The 20,294-nt window shown below is 38.8% G+C and overlaps 1 protein-coding gene across 1 annotated transcript in view; it reads right to left on the bottom strand.

Annotated features, from left to right (window-relative positions):
• Nucleotides 1-20,294, bottom strand: part of dnah5 (dynein, axonemal, heavy chain 5) — a 121,392-nt gene that overhangs the window by 54,370 nt on the left and 46,728 nt on the right. Inside the window, exons 42-59 of the mRNA XM_021317547.2 lie at nucleotides 19,454-19,561; nucleotides 19,150-19,337; nucleotides 15,767-15,961; nucleotides 15,352-15,486; nucleotides 15,059-15,166; nucleotides 14,452-14,605; nucleotides 13,539-13,685; nucleotides 12,949-13,190; nucleotides 11,929-12,105; nucleotides 11,009-11,213; nucleotides 10,662-10,804; nucleotides 9,415-9,549; nucleotides 9,081-9,203; nucleotides 8,763-8,976; nucleotides 5,842-6,065; nucleotides 5,023-5,221; nucleotides 4,748-4,920; nucleotides 2,422-2,552 (exon numbers count right to left, since the gene is read on the bottom strand). Coding sequence (XP_021173222.2) covers nucleotides 2,422-2,552; nucleotides 4,748-4,920; nucleotides 5,023-5,221; nucleotides 5,842-6,065; nucleotides 8,763-8,976; nucleotides 9,081-9,203; nucleotides 9,415-9,549; nucleotides 10,662-10,804; nucleotides 11,009-11,213; nucleotides 11,929-12,105; nucleotides 12,949-13,190; nucleotides 13,539-13,685; nucleotides 14,452-14,605; nucleotides 15,059-15,166; nucleotides 15,352-15,486; nucleotides 15,767-15,961; nucleotides 19,150-19,337; nucleotides 19,454-19,561 — 3,001 coding nt within the window. The remainder of the gene's footprint in view (nucleotides 1-2,421; nucleotides 2,553-4,747; nucleotides 4,921-5,022; nucleotides 5,222-5,841; nucleotides 6,066-8,762; nucleotides 8,977-9,080; nucleotides 9,204-9,414; nucleotides 9,550-10,661; nucleotides 10,805-11,008; nucleotides 11,214-11,928; nucleotides 12,106-12,948; nucleotides 13,191-13,538; nucleotides 13,686-14,451; nucleotides 14,606-15,058; nucleotides 15,167-15,351; nucleotides 15,487-15,766; nucleotides 15,962-19,149; nucleotides 19,338-19,453; nucleotides 19,562-20,294) is intronic.

Genomic DNA, 20,294 nt, shown 5'->3' with positions numbered 1-20,294 from the left:
AATTAAACAGTCTCCCTCTGTGTTTTGGAATCTGATAGCAAACCAGTTTGGACCAGCAGGTTGAGAAGTCACGGCGGTATTTGTAAAGACAAGGCCACAATTACCCCGTTGGATTAAACTGACCCATTCAGCAATGGATCTGACCCTCTTAGGTTACATAGTTGAGTTTTTCAGAAGGGTGGTCTGGATGGAGCATCGATATGCACTAAATGCTGTATATTGAACTGAAAAAGAATTAAATATATCTCAAATTAAGCAAATATTTGGGTCAAAACTTACACAGTGCTACTTTAAAGGGTGGAAAACTTTAGCAGGTTTAACATTCTACAACAGGTTTGAAGGTTAAAACATTAGTGGGTTTAAAGGTTTGGGAGCAAAAAGTAATGACACCTGGTGTTTTGACTTGTTACAACAGCCTGTGCCATTCCCTCAACAGTCCATTGCTGCTGAGAACCCCCACTGGATTTTATTTACACAATAGGTATATGATGTTGTATTCTGTTCTTTTCCTGGTCTGCTTCTCTTTCTGGCCTCCATGTTAGCAGGCTGCTGCTCTTTTGCCACCATAAAATACCAAATGCTGTGCTCTGTTTTGAGAACCCTTGGAACTGTGATTGGCTGAGGAACCAGGAAGTAAACAAGGGCTACACACTGCACCAAAGTAGTTCTGGACTGTACGTCTAATTTCCAAAGGAGAAAATCTTGACTAAGGCATTGCTGATGGAGAGGACTGACTGTTTATAGGGAATGTTACTTCCATCCTGGGTGACAAATGAGAATGATTTAGGTTAATTTTACAGTAAATTTAAACTGCTTAAAACATTGGTATAAAGAGAACACTAGTTACTGACCAAAAGACATTTATGCCATCAGGCTAAGGCTAATGTCAACCTGAAATCTGAGTCCTCCCCTAAACAGTGGAAGGGCACTAAATAACTAATCACATTTAGGCGTTGTATTTCTTGATGAATAATAGGTTGTTATTGTGACTATTGTGTTATTGCTTGTTTGTCTGTCTTGTTGTGTCTCTGCTCTGTCGTCTGTAACCCCCAGTGGGTCGAGGCAGATGACCGTTCATACTGAGCCCGGTTCTGCTGGAAGTTTTTCCTTCCCGCTAATAGGTGTTTTTTTCTTTCCACTGTTGCTTCATGCTTGCTCAGTATGAGGGATTGCTGCAAAGCCATGGACAATGCAGACGACTCTGCCTGTAGCTCTACGCTTCTCCAGGAGTGAATGCTGCTTGTCGGGACTTTGAAGCAATCAACTGGTTCCCTTACATAGGAAATTTTTGACCAATCTGTATAATATGATTGATTTTGACTTTGTAAAGTGCCTCGAGATGACATGTTTCATGAATTGGCGCTATATAAATAAAATTTAATTGAATTGAATTGACTGTTCATACAACTGAACAGTCACATGTTACTGTTCAGTTGTCTGTGTCTTTACCAAATTTATGTTTCATAAATGTGTATTTGATGTCTCATTAAATTAAACGTGTACTTTTTGTTACCATGGCTACAAAGCAGAGGGCCATGACACTGGCATTAGACTGTTTGCCACTCAGAGCTGTTCCAAAAGATTGTGGACCCTCACAAGGGGAAAAAAATGATCAAGAACAAACTGTTCTGAAGAGTTGAAATGATACCTATAGATTTAAACAGCTAAAAACTGTCTAAAAACTGAGCAGAGTTATCATTTAAAGATAGAAAGAGCTAAACTAAATCTCCATATAAAAGAGACTTTACTGTTCTGAATATGCAAGTAAAGGTCCAAATGTGAGTGGGTCTGTTGTGTGCTGGAAAACAGAGTAAGCAGAAAAAACAAATGAAGGAAACATGCAGCTGAAGTGCCTGTTTCCCCTGGAGATGCTTTGGAAAGCCAAGAAGAGAGAGAGAGAGAGAGAGAGAGAGAGAGAGAGAGAGAGAGAGAGAGAGAGAGAGAGAGAGAGAGAGAGAGAGAGAGAGAGAGAGAGAAAACAAGCTCATTCATATTAATAGCAACCACCAAAGTCAGTTAGAGACTTGGCCAGTGGGGGATATGATGACCACAAGTCCACACAGGGAATGAGAGGGAAAGCCTCGGACCGCACTGGACAGTAGCAAAGATACTAAAGTGAGATTTAAAAAACTACAAGGCAGATAGCATTGTTTAGAAGAGGAAAGGAAGAAAAAAACTGTTAATAAAATGGATGGTTGTTCTTATTCTCATAAACTGGCTGCAACAGCAGCTAAAGAAGGATGAAGGCTGCAAATGGCTGCAATAAACAACCAGATTTTTTATTTATTTTTTTATCCTGATTCAAACGCCATCTAATATCAGACAGTTACCTAACAGAAACAGCTACATATATTTATTTCCCCTTATGCCATAGAGCTTGGAAACAAATATTTAGATTGAGATAATCAGTGTGAGCATTACCGTGTAAGAGTAATCTGGAAGGTTTTATATCCAGCTATAAATGAGGCCAACCTGGTCAGGCTCTGTTTGCCAGAACCACCAACACCCACTAACAAGGCATTTCCTCCTGGTGTCCGAATTATTCTTGAGACCTGCACACATGAAACTTATATTAACATGCAAAATAAAAGATGAAAAACAATTAGAACAGTATATCACATTGATAAAAATGGAGTGAGAAATCATGGGGCATTTTCAGAACCAGCGAACTATCCAAGAATGGCGTGGCTTTTCCACAGATGCTGGTGTGCTGTGCATTCAGACTGCCTCTTCAACGGGAAGTGAGATCTCATTGGGTAACAGGAAGGCTAAACTCATTACATGAGAAATATCTTGACAGGGTTTGAAAGGGTTTCTCTGTTCTCTGGGATAGTCACAATGCGACTGCTTGTGTTTTTTACTAAAGCTAACCGTATTAATTCTGATCATTCTTATAAGAAGTTGGTTTGAATTGTCACCTACCACAATCACTTCATCTTTATTAACAAAATAAACACATCCCCTCTGCTTCTAATATAAATAACTAACCATTGTACGCAACATAATGTTCCTTATTAGAGGTATTTCATTAACAACTAGAACTGCAAACAGTTATGTACGGGTTCCAGGCCCAACCCAGGACTTCCTCCCCTGGCCCCGCCCCTGCCACCAAGTTCCTGCAGAAGCCCTCAGGCCCAAAAAGGCTTATCTCTTACAATCCCTTCTGACTATTTCTCTTTTAAAGTGAAAGAGAAACAAAGATACATCAAACAGTAAATCAGAATTTAAAACTACTTCTATTTTTTTAACGATACTTAAAATAATGACTCTTCTGAGACAATTTGGAGTTGTGCAAGAAAGTAATTTGGTTAAAATCTACAATAACTGTTTGTAGTTAGACATTATCTGCAATGGATGTTGCTGTATTTAAAGATTCAAAGAGCTGCAGAGACACAACGCTCTGCATCTTTGTCTTGTTTTAGAGAAACTAGATTTTTAATGGAAATGTGAAGACAGCTGAATTTGCTTTGTTTGTGCAAAAAGAAAAACATTCCTGAATACTGTTGATTACAGGTTTTTCTTCCTTAGGAAATTGGAATCAGCTCAAATTGCTGTCCGCTGGTTAGGGCTTTACAAAATTGGCCCCAGAATTTCAAAATCAGGGCATCTTTACTTCTTAAGAAAAGACTGAACATAGACAGAAAAGACAAGTATACGGGATGATTATAAGAAAACCACATGTGCTATTTGAGTTGTGTAGTGAAACAGAAATATTTGCATGCTTGGTGCTGGTTCAAACATGTGTAAATTAAGCTTAAAGTAACAAAAAAAATTAAAAGCAAACATTTCAATGGGTTTGCATATGTTTATTTCAATTCCTGTTCTCTTGGGCCAGTGTCAAGCATATTTTAGATCTTTCCCTGGTTCAACTCTAACCTGACTCTAGCCATATGGATTTCGCTCCGCCTAGCTTCACTCACATCCATCTGGGACATCTCCAATATAGTCTGATTTCTCCAACCAATTTTATTGTCTAGCCAATCAGGACGCAGGGCTGGAGTTTCATAGATGTGACGTAGTGGAGAAGCGACCGTGAGACTGTTTTGATTCAGATAGCAATGGCGGCTCGCATCGAGGAAGCAAGCGTTAACATTGATGCTGCTATTTCTTCCGTGTTGTCCAATCTACCTAATATTGTTTCATTAAAAGAACATCAGAGAACGCCTCTGAAGGCTTTTGTTGGTGGAAACCATGTTTTCGCCTTTCTCCTGACCGGATTTAGCTAGTTTTGTTTTCCGGGGCGCGCCTCACAGCATCACGGGTTAGCTTCGGTGTGAGTGGTTGAAATAGCACGTAGATAAAGATGACAGACAAGTGGCTTATCCAATGATATGCAAGGATTTTTGATAAGGCCCAGCCTTCAAAAAAGGCAATTCCTATGGAGAGGTCCCAGATGGATGTAAGTGGAGCTAGGCGGAGCGAAATCCATATGGCTGGAGTCAGGTTAGTTCAACACACCAAATTCAAATGAATGGGTCATAACCTGCACTCTGCCAAACTTGATGAAATTTTGAAAACATAACTGAGCCTTTTGAATCAGATGTAAAAGATGGAGGACACCCGGCACAAAGCGGTGATACTGGACACAACTTCTACCAACATTTTTACTACTTTGTGGACATGAGTATCTCATTGGCAAATATAATAGCAACTCTTAATATTCTTATTAAGGTTTTACTTTTCCCAGTTTCAATTAATTTAATAATGGTCAGACTATTTTCAAAACGTAAAAGGTCTATGAAGGTACCTTGATCAGATGTATCATTGCATCCTGAAAGAAGACCATGTCCATGCCAGTACCCCTGATGCTCTCATTGTAATGACACAGGAACATGTTCAGACGCTCCTTTAAACTCCCAAAGGATTCAATAGGCTCATACACCTTGGGCAAATCAAAGTCTGAATCTTCTGGTTCCTCGCCTGTGAGAAAAAGCAGTTTCACAATACAATGAAACATCGAAGAGAGCGTCCCACCATTTGAAAAATGGCGCCCGCAAGCATGTTTTCCTGCTTCACGATTACCTGTAGCTTCGGGGGCATCTCTTAAGAAGTCAACAAAGTATCTGTCTACTCCAGAATCCACTATATTCAGGAGCTCCTCTCCAAGCTCGTCTCCCGCCAGCTTTGCGAGGGCTTCGTCAAACCATTTCACATCACCAGGCATGGTGAACCTGTCGGCTATCACGCGCTTGCACTCATGCTTCCACAGTGCCAGCAGCACCTGAGAAATGAGCGTTTTTGGTGAAGAAGGAGGGTTAGAAAAGATTACTCAAGTCGACTACAAACAATAAAGCAAGACATAGGCAAATTGACACACATCATTAATGGGAAAGAATTGCTTTGATTCATAATGAGTTTTTCTATCAATGTCAAAACAACTGTCCAATCCCATATACTGGTTGGCTTGTTTTGCGGACTGAATGTTAGGAGTTTTACCCTTGAGCAATCTGTGTTTGGCTGGGAGCCACAACAGGGATGTGGGACACTCTGAGCTAGAGTGTAAATTTGAGTGAATTCAATTATTCAGTAAGGCCACATACTAATGTGGCATGGGCCACCTCAGCAAGTGCTGCAAGTGAAATTTTAATCCATCTCTACCAACAGATCCTCAAATTTCTCTCCAATATTGTGAAGATTTCATTTAATGATGTATTATGTAGTCACACTGCCTGTACTATAACTTTAGAAGGGATTTACTTGTTTGTTTGGTTTTTACAAAGAGTTTTGGAATGAATAAAACCAGCATACAGGAGCATATGTTATATATTTCAACATCCAAACATGATGAATCAAGTTATTAAAAAGAACAGATAGAAAGACACATTATAAAAATCCCCTCACCTGGACAGAGTTGACCACCTCAGCGGTGGTGGTAAGCATCCCTTGCCATACCCTGGACAGGTCTCTCAGGTTAAAGATGTAGTGAAACTTTGCAGGAGTCGGAAGCATCTTGAGCTTCGTCATCTGCCAGAGGCGGCGGGTTAGAGACACTAAGCGGTGCACGGTGTTCTGAACCTCGGTGCTGAAGCCACGCTGCGCGCAGAAGTAGCCCTCACCAATCACACCTGTGTGTTGCAATTAAACATTTCATTCAAAACTATGGCATGTTGAAGAGGTCAGAATGAAACTGTGGTTTATCACTGTCAAAAAACCCTAAACTGTGCAAATTAATGTCGATTCATTTCCTTATACTATCATTAAAAATTAAACAATCCTTATTCGGTTCTTCATAGAAAATGTTCTACGTGTTTGTGAAAAGCACCTTAATGGCACTTGAACTCTGTGTACGCTCATTTTGGAGACAGGGAAAAGTGGTGGACTGCATGAGGATTCCTCTCACACATTCAATTTCCCTTCATATCAGACTTTAATCATAGATCGATTTCATCATGAGCATTCAAAACTGCAGTGTTATCAATGACACATAACTATACTAAAGGACCTTTAAAGGAATTCCCATAAGCCATCTTAAATAATAGTCTCCACATTATATCTGGGTTTTCAATCATCCCAATCCTCTCCGCAATGATCACCAAGGTGATGTGCACCACAGATTAACAGATAAATTGTGACGGCGTGTGAGGCAATTACTTTAATTGCTGTAAACAATCAATTCCACTTGTGCATAATGCTGCACAATGGATGCATTGTCACTGCGTTAAGACCTTGCCAATAGGAGAATTAGGAGAGAACGCGCTTTCAGGGATCAAATGTTTCCTGGTCAATGATGATGACTGGCTGCTAATCTGCTGCTTCAGACTCCAAGCATTGCATTCTGCTATAACCTCCAAGGGCAAGTGGCTACACCCCCAGGTATTCACATCTTCATCATGGGGGGGGGGGCTCTCATTCCTCCTGGTCTAACAGCCTCAGGACGGCTTCAGAGGAGTTTCAACACAGAGCACAGCTAAGTGTAGATTTCCTCTGAGGATTTCCTCTGACTTAAAACTGGAATCAGCTTCACTTTTTTAACAAGCTTCTTTTAGTGTGAACAACATCTGTGTTTTTATGTCTGATTTTCACATCCAATAAACTCCTGTCTGTGAAATTTTTCACTTAATTTGCTTTTGCTCTGTTGCTGCCATCACACCATGAAAAAAGGATCAGCTAACTGATTTGAATAAAAAACATTACCATTCATGAGGTGCTTTGCATTAACCATTTATGGTTGAATCTGGGTGTGCAGAGGGCAGAACATGAGGCACGACCTGGTATGCAACTTTTAGGGACAGCTATGTAGGAAAATTGTGTGCTGGTGTGCGTGCGCATGGTTTTACAAATCTTTTGTTTTGTCATACGGCATTTTTAATTTTTTTTTGTCATATGTAGACTTTTAGTGTGGATTCTACACAAAGTTTTATAAATGAGACCCCGGGACATTGACTCTGTCCAGCATTTCTCTAGGTTTTTACATAGTCCTTGGAGGATCTTCTGGTATATACAGGGTACTGTCATTTTTCAGGGTACAGTTCTGTTTGCAGGGCTGGATAGTCGGGTTGCCTTGCAGCAAGAAGGTCCTGGATTTTATTCCCGGCCCGGAAGTACTCAGGCAACCTCCCATAGTCCAAAAACCCGACTGTTGGGTTAATTGGACTCTTCAAATTGACTCTAGGTGTGGGCATGTGCGTGCATGGTTGTTTGTCCTATTTGCCCTGTGAAGGACTGGCGACCTGTCCCTGGTGTATCCCGCCTCTTGCCCAATGGCTACTGGAGATAGGCACCAGCAACCCTGCATGGATAAGACAGTATAAACAATGGATGGATGGACAGTTCCGCTTGGGCTTTTATTCTTTTTTTTAAATTCCCAAATCATAACACTTCCAACCTCATGCTTCACAGTTGGTATGAGACTATTTTCCTCCATTGCTGTATTCTGTTTACACCAAACATGTTCTGTGTTGAGGTCCAAACCATACAATTTTAGACTAATTTGTTCAAACAACTTTGTTTTGCTCGTGAAATCATGGTCTTTGTCGTGAAAAATGGTCTTTGACAAAGTTCCCTTTGGTCTCCCATAAAGGTTTGTGCAGCCTCTTTGTAATTGTAGAGGCATGCACTTTCACATTAACAGACGTAAGAGCCTGCTGTATGTCCCATACTGGCAATTTACAGTCTTTGGAGACTTTTGTTGCATTTTGAGATTTTCAATTGAGGCAAACTTAATAAAAAAAAAACAGACCCAGGGACCCTGCTAATTATTTTGAAAGCCCTCCGCTTGTGAAGTATTTCCCGGACTATCGAACAGCTGATTGCAAATTAATTTATTTTATCTGACTCATAAGCTGCTCTAGTTACCTTTTGATTTTACCAAGGTGTTCACTTTCACTTTAGCACATCAAACTGAAAATGTGGATTAAATGGGGCAAGTCTCTTGAGCACCTGATGTGATAAGCTTGGGTGTAATTTTAGCCATTTTAAGTAGGGCATAAATATGACGGTGTCCTAATTTATTACTTACCAAAAATGGCCTTTTAAATAATATTTAGCAAAAAGTCTTGCCATGTGATATTCTTTGATTTTTTTTTTAACTAGAATTTTTCAACATTGTTAAAATTGAAATTAAATGTCCATATGTCAAAAGAAAAAAAAAAAAAAACATTTCTACAGGGGTCCTGTACAGTAGGTCACTGACAGTAGGTCACTTTATTCTTCGAAGCATTTGTGATAAATCTAGTCATAAATTGGGACCTATTTAAACATAAACTAAAAGCCTTCTGGGAAGACACATACGTCAGTAATGCTAGTTACACTGTTATACCCACCAAAGATCTTATCTATGGAGGCATTGGAGGGAAGTGTGCAGTTAAAGACAGAGAACTGCCTTTTCAGCCTTTGTGGAATATCGTTGCGCCCTCCCCCTGGATGAATCATGGCCGCCAAGAAGTGGACGTCAACAATATTGGTGAACTCTCCGGGCTTCTCCAGGTTGAAGAAGCCATTCTGCTCCATCAGCTGCCTGACAATCTCGTTGGTCACCTATGATGAAAGGCAAAAAGCATATAATAACAACGAAAAAAAAAAACAGTATTATCACTCAAGTAAAATTCTTTAGTAATGAGCAAGAGGAGTGATTTCCCAACCTGGTCTCCCCATTCATTGATCACCGGCATGTTAATATCATCTATAAAAATCGACATCTTCTTCCCAGCGGGAGGGCCATAAGTCGTCCCCATCCTTTTATCCACGTAGCTCTCGACTGTTCTCTAAAAAATAAGGCAGGGTCACCAGAGCACGCTACTTAAGAAGTAGACAAAATGAGACGGAGTTGCTATGCCTAACAATAGTGAGACTTACTGTGACACATCCACAGATTAAAAATAAATATCCAGCAAAATAAATAAATAAAAAATCTAATGACGCACCGAGTTCTATTTCCATCAAACTATTAAAGAGAAATTTGACATTTTTTTTTACCTGGAACATGAGAGGTGTAGTGGCAGAGGAGAAGTTGAGACTCTTGCCAACGTGGCTCTCAGGGTCATACTTTGACATGTAGCCTTTGATCATGACAGTCTTGGCTGTTCCTTGCTCTCCAATCAACAAAACAGCCTTTTGAAAACAGTTGCATTTGGAATTAGTTTTAAGTCCCCTCCAGGGAAACATCTCAATGTGACGATTGAAACAATGCAAATGATGTGGAGAACAGTCACTTGTTTGCCCTAAGTAAACATCTGTTTAATTTGATGCCTCTTTCCTGATGTCGGCTTGATTGTGCGCCCTACTGCATAAATAAACACTTTCTTTTCATGGGTTTGACATTTGATTTATTCTTACATTTGAATGTTTGTTTTTTTTCTAGTTACTTATATCCCTTTTCGTGAGGACAAAGCTCGAGGTGCTCTGAAACAGACAAGCCTTTCGATCGTCTGAATTAATATAGTGAAATTAGTGATGTGATTTTTTTTTTCACACGTTTTAGTGTGAGATGACTCTGCTGCAATAAATGACAAACCTATTTTAAGGCTTTCGCACGTGCTTATCAAAGCTGCCAATAGATGCGATCTGTGCTGCTTCTACTAACTATTTCTGTCTAGAGTTTTCTCTCGAGCTTTATCACATCAGAAATAGCTAAAGAAAAAAGCATATGCTATGTAAGAACAACCTCCATACAAATGAGATGTATTTTATATTTTAGATTAATCTTAAGGTAAAACCTTTTTTGCACACATATGCAGTGGTGGTTCTAGACCAAATTTACCAGGGGGGCCAAGGTGGGGCCAGTGTTTTTTCACAGGGGCACAAAAAAAAAACAAAAAAAAAAAACAATAAAATGGCAATATTTAACTGTGTAATAATATTAAGTGAGCCACTTGTGGCTCTGGAACTGTAGGTTTCAGACCCCTGATCTAGCAGTTGAAAACTTTTCCCCGAGATCAATACAGCTAAAGCTAAATGTGAAACATCTTAAGTTTTAAATTCTTTTTAGAGTAAAACTGTTTAGGTAAAAATAATAATAATATTTGTCAAAGTGACCAATCAGTTATGGTTTCTTTGCCATTGCAAATAATTATGAGAAGTGTGTTTAATATCATGTCTTTAGTGCAGGGGCCATAACAGGGGCCAGGACTATTTCTACAGGGGCATGGGCCTCTGTTGGCCCCTGTCTAGAACCGCCCCTGCACATATGTATTGTTTGATTCATGGATTTATTTATGCTTTACCTTGCCCTGCTTTGCAATGGTCTCTATCAGAAAGTCTGTTCTGACATTGTCAACATTGGGGACCAAAATGGAGTTGTACTCTGGGATGACTTCAGATGGATAAAAGTATTCCTCAACCCTGGTGTTCCAGTGGACCCAGTGACCTGGAGGAAAATACATGTTCATACTTTAAAAAGACAGAAGTGTGATAAGCACAGTGGGAGATATTTCAAAGAAATCTCCATAGTATGTAATTTTGCCAAACAGGACTTTCTAAATTCTGAATAACTTATGTAAACACAAAACAGAACATTGTGTGGAATTTTTTTTATCTGATCACAATGTTTTGTTCATGCACATATAATTACCTTCTGCTGTGACATAGTAGTCAAACATGGTGTTGTCGCTGTGTGGAGGAATGTCTGGCAAATTTAAACAGATTCTGTCATTTCCTCTGAGCCAGGCCTCCATCTTCCTTCGGTCTTCCAGCTCAAGCAAAGCCCCAGAGCTCCACATGAGGGCAAAGACATAAAGTCGCTCCAGGTGCTCCCTGGATAACTCGCCACACTGTTCCTGAATGATGAAAATGTTCCTGAATAATGTGTTGCCTCGGGGACTTTCATGTCAAACAGGCCCAAAATTGTGCAATTAAAAATGCAAGGAAATCTGAAACTAGAAAAACAAATATAGCAACGCAAATCTGTTGACTTTATCTATTTTTTTTTACTCTCTTGTAAGTTTTTTAGTCTATTTTGTTCGTAACGTATTTACGTAGCTTTTCTGGTTTTCTGTTTAAAACTTTCTTTCTCTTGTTACTAGTGTCACATTAATGTAAAAAAGATTAATGCTACCTTTCACCATCCCTGCGTTTAGAGGCTGTAATATAAGTAAAGTAAAGTATATGTAAATAGTATGGTTTTCTTCACATTTTCAATTAGGTTTGTGCTAAAAAGGTTTCATCTTAGTTTCATCATATCAGAATATTCAGTGATGAAGATGTTGTGCTTTTGAGTACTTCCACCACAGCAAATATTTCATCATAGATTCTCTGATCTGTGGTTTAACATAAATCTCTACTATCAGGTCTTCAAGCAATTTTCTCCCATTTAGGGTTTTTTGTTCCTAAAAAAGGCAGAACTTCCTTCTTTTGCCACAAAGTCAAGTAAAAACATTGATAAGACTCCATGTGTGTCAAGCTAGGGTTAGACAGTTTCTATTGGTTCAGTTGTTAATCCTTAACAAAAAGGAGAAAAGGTGTAAATGGATATTGTATACTATGTAATATTACCTTTGGAGGAATAAGTCCTTGCAGCATGTTTATGCATTGCATGATGACAAAGGCCTCCAGCATGTCCACCTTGAACTCCAGAGACTGCAGACTGAAGCGGTACAGCTCAGAGAACGAGGAAGAGAACAATTCTCTTAGTACCGTTGCCTCCTGCGGAGAGCGTCTCTTCAGCCAACCCTGGAAGGAGTAAATGCATGGCTGTGATTGGTTTTCGTTGTGAGAATTTCAAAGTTGGTATTTACAGTAGTTTAAAAATGTGTCTTTCTGTTTAAACACGTTAGATAAATGTGTGTGCCTGACAGTTCACAAAACTTGACGTGCATTGCCCCTTCTGTAGCGTGGGGACAGACCGTTCAAAGATTTAAAAACAAATAAAAGAATCTTAAAAATGAACCCTAAACTGAACTGGCAACCAGTGCAATGAGGCTAAAGCAGGAGGTATGGGCTCTCTCTCTCTCTCGTTTGTGTATCAGTTAAAGAGTACTAGCTGCATTTTTTACCACCTGGAGACGAGACGGGGTTGTCTGTGATACACCGCAATACAGAGTTGCAGTTTTCAATCATCCCAGTCATCTCCGTGATGAACTGGATTACAGTTTCACGTTCCTGTTAAAAAAATAAAACAGGGCTTTTGCCAAGGTATGGAGGTTTGTAAAGAAAATAACATCCATACCGTTACACGTCCATGGTTTCTAGTTTCTTATATCAAATCTTCTGCCACTCACTGGATATTTTCTATTTTTGCATTCTCTCTGAACACAAGAGATGGTCAAGCATAACAATCTCAGGACATCAGCAGTTTCTGAAATCTTACGGTCATCCCATTTAGCCCCAACAACCTTTGCCATATTCAGAGTCCCTTCAATCCCTTTTCTATGGCTGGGTTTGAACTTCAGCAAGTCCTCTTGATCAACTCTAGATGCCTAAATGCATTGAGGTGCGTCCATGTGGCTATTTGTGGTAGTAAACAACTGTTTTTTTTTTTTTGTTAAATAACAAACACATATATATATAGTTTACCTCCAGTATTGGGCTCCAGCTTAGTACAGAGGAGCTCATGAACACCATGCCATTACGCGACACAGTTGCTGGTGAGGCGTTGTCAATGTTATGAGGCTCAAAAACCACCTTGCAGTTGGGTGCCATCGGGATACGGTCTCCATTTGCCAGTGTCAAAGTTTTGTTGTCATCCAAAACTGAGTTTAAGTTTTCAATCCAAATAGCATCAACAGGTCCATCGAGGACTATCCAAATGTGCTCTCCTAAAAAAAAAATAAAAAATAAAAAATAAAAAGAAGATTTTGTTTGTGTGAATAATAGTTACCTGAAGTTCATGTTTTGTAAGCCAAATTTAAACCAATCTAAAATCTAAAAAAGACTCATGAACACCGAGCTACTACCCTGGTAAGTTCAGCACTGTATCTTAGTTTAATTTAATGTTAAGAAAAAAAAAGAAAAAAAAAGGAAAGAAGGAAAAGAAAACTTTTAGATACAATCAAAGGCTCTTAGGATACACCTGGCAATTTTGGTTTTGGGCTGCTCAATCATCTCTGAACTTTAATGATATCCAAATATATGAGGAGTTATTTCGCATGAGAAACTTTTGTGACCTTTTTTAGCTTTCAATGTTTTCCTCCAAAGTGTAGAAAAGATGCCATCCGTCCAGTCATTTGTGGCCACATCCAGTCTACCGAACATCTGAGGCGCAGTGATGGCTTTGGGATTCATTCGCATCTCTCTGTGGGGTTGACCACACTCTGCACAAGGAACATGTTGACTAATCAATTCTCTGCAATCATAAAGTACTTACTGTTTGCTTACATGATAAACTTTGGTGATGTTTTATTTTTTATTTTTGTCCACATGAGACATCTGGGTCTCTATACAATTTAGACAATGCAGCGCATCAACATGGCATTTGACACTCAATGTAAAATGGATAGTTAGTAGATTTTAAAGAGAGGTTGTGTAAAAAGGTCAAGAGAAGTTAACACATGTAGAAAATAACTACTCCAGCTTTTCATTTTGTAGAAAGGTTCAAATCATTACATTCATATAAACCTCTAAAGCTTTTCATATAAGAATGCTAAAATGAATACTAAATAGCGTTATACTAAATGGTGATGCCAAGAGACCTTTCTGCTGAAGGGGAGATATATGATGCTTGTGACCTTTTTATAGAGCCGCAATCCAAAAATGCAGCTTCATTAAAATTAACAAGGATTTAATGGACACTCAATTTTTTCTTCCAAAACAAGTCCACTAAGGTTTTATGTTCTTGTTTTTTTTATTATTTATTTTACTTATTTATTGTATTTGTGTCTCGTAAATGCTTGCTGTCTTAGAACCTGCCATCTTTACATATTAAGCGGTATCAGGAAAGTATATTACACATAAGGATAATAGGGAAATCTGTTGGGGACAAAAAAAAAACAGTAGAAACACAACAAAACATTCCAAGAACTGGCCCAAGGTCTTATCATCAGTATATTCATTAGTATAGTAGGTCTCACAAAGTCGCACCTGTCATGGCTTTCATCAGTGTATGTATACATGTAGTTTTTCCAGCTCCACTTGGCCCAAGGGCCATCATACCGTGTCGAACCCTCTGAGTCTCAAAAAGTTGAATAACCTTTAGCTTCCAGGGAGGATGGCTGATCAGACCTGCGCCTTCAACCTGCAGGAGAAAAAAAATTAAACAGCTAGAATACTTAAAGCTAAATAAAACTTCTCAACTTGTGCTGCAAGTACATGAAGTAAATTTACTTGTAGCATTATCAGTGTCTGCTTGCAGATGCACAGAGCAGTGTACATTGTTACAAGAACAAAGCCAAATCCCGTGATCGTTTAAATACACACATTTATACACCATTAGTATGATATTCCTTTCGGTGACATCATTTTTCAGGCTTTTATGAATGGCATGAGAAATACGGCAATCTTACAGTCCTTTATAGTTTTTGGCTATTTCACTTAGCTATCTCACTTTAAAGTGCCCCTTACCTATTGTTGACTTTTTTTTTTTTTTTTACTATCCCATTTCAACCTTCTATTATTTCTTTAATTCATATCTCACTCCTTAAAAAGAAAATCAGTCTGCAGAGAAAAACCTTTTCCTTGGATCTCCTACCTGTTTGTCAATGGCAGCTTCTAATTCAGGGTAGCCCACTTTATCAAGCTTGATACCAGGGAAGAGGTCCTCAATCAAGCTCAGGAATAGGGGCTCATCCTCATCAATCTAATTCAGAATAAAACATATACACACATTGGCAACAAACCAAAAAAAGTTGATAGTTGTCTTAAGTCAAATTGTTTTATGTTTTCTTGAATGACCTTTTTTTTCCCTCAAATGTTCTTGCATGAAAATTAGGGTAAAATTACTTCCATCTATCATAAGTTTCACTGTGTTATTCAGAGACTGACCAGTTTGGACAGGTTCATGTCCCTCAGAACCCTCATGACGATGGTGGACTCTGTGTCAGTGGGGTTGGCCCGCTTGGCTGCTCCCAGTGTGCGCAGGACCGACAGGATGTTACGTAGGCCAAAGTCATAGTGGACCTGATCAGTGACAAAAATAAATAAACAGCTGTGTGATATGGTCTAAATGACATTTATGATCATTAATAATAGTGTCCTCAGAATTCTAATCAGTTTCCATAGACAAGGTGTTTTACATTTATTGAATCACGTTTAAATTACAAAAAGCTATTAATTAATAAAATTAACAGTCATTTTCATTCTTCCATATCATTGCAATATTTATTTGACGTAGACAACATGTGTTATATTACGCCTTTTTCTTTTCAGTCAACTTTTGGCATGGCGTGTGCAACACTACCTGCTTCGAGAGCTGCTCCTCACACAACTTGTAAAGTGTGAAGAACTTGCGAGCCAACTCCATGTTGTCTATAAATCCACAGCTGGCCAGCTTCACTCTAATGATTATTTGCCGGTCAGGAACCATCATGGCTACGGATCGGAAATTGATCTTCAGGTTTTCTGGAAGCTCCTGGCGACCCGCATAACCTGGGTTCTTATAAAGAGGGGAAAAAAAAGAAACTTTAAATCGAGAAAAAGCACTGGATAATGGTACATCCATAGACATACAATAAAATAGTTAGATCATAGATCTTATGTGGAATAGAAAACTAAAAACTGATGATGAATATATGGGAACAACGTAGACATCGGAATAGCAGAGTTTAATGGCTGAATATTCAAATGACCTCCAGTGTAAAATCATGCCTTTTGTCATCATTATTTACACTACCCTCTACAAGCATTGGCACCCTTGGTAAAGATATGTAAAAAAATATATATATTAAAATGTTTTATTACAGTAGCATAATCTGACAATAAAATTATCGTTGTTATTCTCCAACTGCCAATTTTGGAACTTGTTTACCTCCTTGCCATCCTCCTCATTGTGCATGATGGCAAGTTTGTCTCTGCTCCAGTTATTTTACACTAAAGTGAAGGGCTCTATATATGTAAACAGCATACAGAATGTCTTTGTCTTAGAGTTTTTGTAATTTAGGATGAAGTTAAAAACTGGTGGTTTATTATAGTTTAATTTCTTTAGCGTTTTCTCCCCAATGGGCACATCTTAAAGCATCTTTTGCACATAGCCTGTCCTTGATTATTGGATCTGTACAGGCAGAAACACACACACACACACACACACACACACACACAACCACACACACACACAGTAGAAGAAAATTATATTATATTATGTTCAGGTTCCAATTTATTCCGAAAATTATATCTATATATAGACCCCTCTTACTAAAGTAAAGACTATTCCACTGTCTTTATTTAATAATGTGCCTTAAGACTGCGGTGATAAGAAATGTACTATAAACTATTAGGAGCAGGATGATGAAGATTGGGTGGATTTTGTAAAAAGAGGTAGACTATTGGTTTAAATGTTACACAATATAAATATGACTTAAATATGTTAAGACATATTTAAGCCCAGTCATTCATCTTGAGTCCTTTAGTTTGTAAAAGGGAGGTTGTGAGTTGTGAAAGTGCAAAATACTTATTCTGTTTTACAACCTCCCTTTTTCTTTTATTTATATATGAAAGACAACAATATTGTCTTTATAGAAATATGTACCACAGGTCTGTACGTTGTGAGCGCTGTAACCAAAGTCAAATTCCTTGATTGAGCACACAAACATGTCCAAACAAAGATGATTCCGCTCCTGATCTCCATGGAAGGCCAGGGTTACAGAAGGGAAGTAAACCTGAATTTATGCTGTGAATTCAGCTTCTAAGTTATGGCATTGTTTAATTTTGTCCAATCTGGCAACAAACTAATCCTTTGATGTATATTTGTCACTGCAGTGGACATGGGTATTTATGTTGCACAGCAACTGTGATTGGACACTATTGCATCATGTGATACAGTGCCATCTACTCACCATTGACTGCAAGTGTAAAAAAAAAAAAAAAGAAATCTCAAATCCAACATGGAGGACAGCAGAGCTTGGTTCCATTCAAATACCTCCTTTGAGTAAGGACTTTTCAGCCAAAGTGGAAGTGTGTCAGCTTTTGCCATGATAAGTGCTGTCCGAATTGTGCAGCCAGTAAGGAAGGAGGTAAGAAAAGGAGCCTGTATGCTTCCTATCATAGATCCTTTAGCATAGGGAGTTTGCAATATCCCTTACCAGTGCATAATGAGTTAAAGGCTGTCTAAATTTGGCACAGCAGTGTGAAGCTCCTTTCCTATCCACAATAGTATTCTTACTGTTGACCCCATTAAAGGTCAAGGAATAGGAGCTAGGAACAGGAGCTATAATTAGAAATTTTTTGGTTGGAGCCCATTCTGAGCAGCTTGGGAATAACCTGTAAATCATTATACTGTGAAAGATCCCCGCGGGTAAAAAAAAAAAAGAAAAAAAGAAAGGTATCATCGAATAAAGAGTTATACTGCTGATACATTTCCTAAAATTAATTTTATATTGGGAGAAAATTATAATTGATTACATGTTCACTAGACTGGACATTATGCATCAATGTTTATACTTCACCGGGAATTCATACTATAACTGACTGTTTTCTAGAATATGCACCATATACAGCAAGCAGTAAATTAACCAATTTATTCTAGTACATAACCTAAAGAGTTTGCAACAAAGAAATGCATTGTTACCATTATACAGTGTGTAGAAAAGCCTATAAGAAAGTGGAGCAATTGCCGACGGGGTCAAGTGAGGGTGAAGCTACTGAAAATGATGATGACTGGCTACCAGAACAAAGAAGAACTGGCAAAAGCTAGAAGGATTGCCAGTGAAGGTGTGGATGATCAGGAATCTCTGATTACTCAGGGATATCAACATGGTGAGGCATCATAAGTAGCTGAAGAAGCACCACCTGATAGAGCTGAGGGTCAGGGTAGTAGAAACATCTGGAAACACAGGGAAAGTGATAATCAAAGCAGTACAAGAATCCTCAACAGCACTGAGGTCTGCAGATATGGGTGCTGCTGAGTTTCACCGAACAGAATGGCTGAAGTGGCAGTATTGTTATTTTGGTTCACTTGGTTTATTTTTAGTCTTATTTAGAGGGGTTGTAGCAACGGATGAGATGGATGAGATGAGAATTGGGTTAAGTAAAGCTTTGCATTGAGTTAAGCAGTGTCAAAACATTTCAAAATATTTTCATATCAAAATTGTCCAAAAACAAAAAAAACACTAAATATGGATGTTGTCCACCTTAGTGATCAGGTGGAAAAGTTCTTGAAAAAATATACATCTTTACAACTCCAAAAAAAAAAATCCACTGTTGTTCACGCCCTAAGAAAAATATAAACACTTTGGGGGGAAAAATCCTGGTCATGCATTAATGGTGGTATACTTTCTTTTTTCACCTTTATTGTTCAATCAAGGCTTCATTATTTGCCTTCATGCCTTACTTGTTGGTACCTTTTTTTCTCCCACATAGAAAGGCAGCTCGCCTTAGGCAAGGAGCACAACAGAAAATATCTCCCTGGACTGCAAAACAGAGCAGGATCAATACCAAACTGGACAATGATCAAATCAGACAGATCGAAAAGGATGAGCAAGTTAGGCTAGCACACAACAGAGTTTAAGCAAGCTGGAGCTCTGTAAGAAATGTACCGGCTGATTTTGTCTGTTTTGTCAGATAAGCCCTGATGGAGGTGTTAAAGGGCATTGGCTGCATTATCAAATCAAGTAAGATAGCTTCACTGACCATGGTAAGAAAGATGCCAAACTCAGGATTCATCTCAACGCTGTCTCCGTCGGTGAAGAGAAAGTTTTTGCGCCGCTCCTTTTTGCATGTAAGAACTATCGCAATCTGCTGGGCTGCCACCGACAGAACCGGGAGGTCAATGCGGTTAAATTCATCGAAGCATCCCCAAGAGCCAGATTGTGCCAGACCTAGAAATAACCCACAGCCATTCAATCATTAGTTAAGCCATTTGTGCAGAAAAAAAGAAAGAAAAAGGAAAACAATTCTGGCTATGACATGCATGAATGTGCTATATGACATTCACCTTTGAATATTCTTCCCAGGCCTCTGAAATCCATCTGGTCAGAACAATTGAAAACCACAACGTATTTGCCGAGACAGCGACCCATGTCCTTTATGGTCTCCGTCTTGCCTAATGATAAAAAAAAAAGCAAACATCTTACTTCCAAAAATTAATTTACACTTGAGGGCCTCACCAAGGTATTCATACCCCTTGAAATTATCCACAATATTTCCCCCCTACAGCCACAAACTTCAATTTGTTCAACTGTATTTGCTTTGTGTGCTTGACTGACACAAAGTAGAGTGGAAAAAAAATGTTACATGGTTTTCAAAATTCTTATTAATAATCTACCTGAAGGGCGAGGCGTGTGTTGTAGAAACATCTGCTGCTCCAATTATAGCTGCAAGACTTTATGGGTAAGTCGTGTCTCACACACTGACATATTTTACCCATTCTCCTTGCAGAATAGCTCACATTCAGTTGTTAATCATCATCTTTAAAGTCTTGGCATAAATGCCCGATTGGATTTAGGTATGGGCTGTGACTGAGCCATTCTCATACAGGAATGTATTTTGATCTGAACCATTCGTTTTTTTCTGCAGTTATATTTGGTGTTGCTTTACCCCTTTCTCTAGCTTTTTGTAAGTTTTCTTCAAGGACTGCCCGCTGTTTGGCCACATCCAGTTCCACCTGTCTACTGCGTTGTTTGTGTCAAACTGCAAACATGGTTTTGCGATGCTTTCTCTCAACACTGACATTTTTTCTGCCACTATGCTAGAAACTGTGCCACTAGATGACACGGAGGAATAGGTACGCAGTGTCTCTGGGGTTTGATGCTCATTCGTATTTGTAGAATGTTCGA

The sequence above is a fragment of the Fundulus heteroclitus genome, chromosome 3 (assembly GCF_011125445.2).
Source record: "Fundulus heteroclitus isolate FHET01 chromosome 3, MU-UCD_Fhet_4.1, whole genome shotgun sequence".
Taxonomy (NCBI): Eukaryota; Metazoa; Chordata; class Actinopteri; order Cyprinodontiformes; family Fundulidae; genus Fundulus; species Fundulus heteroclitus.
This window is presented reverse-complemented; position numbering and strand designations above follow the sequence as displayed.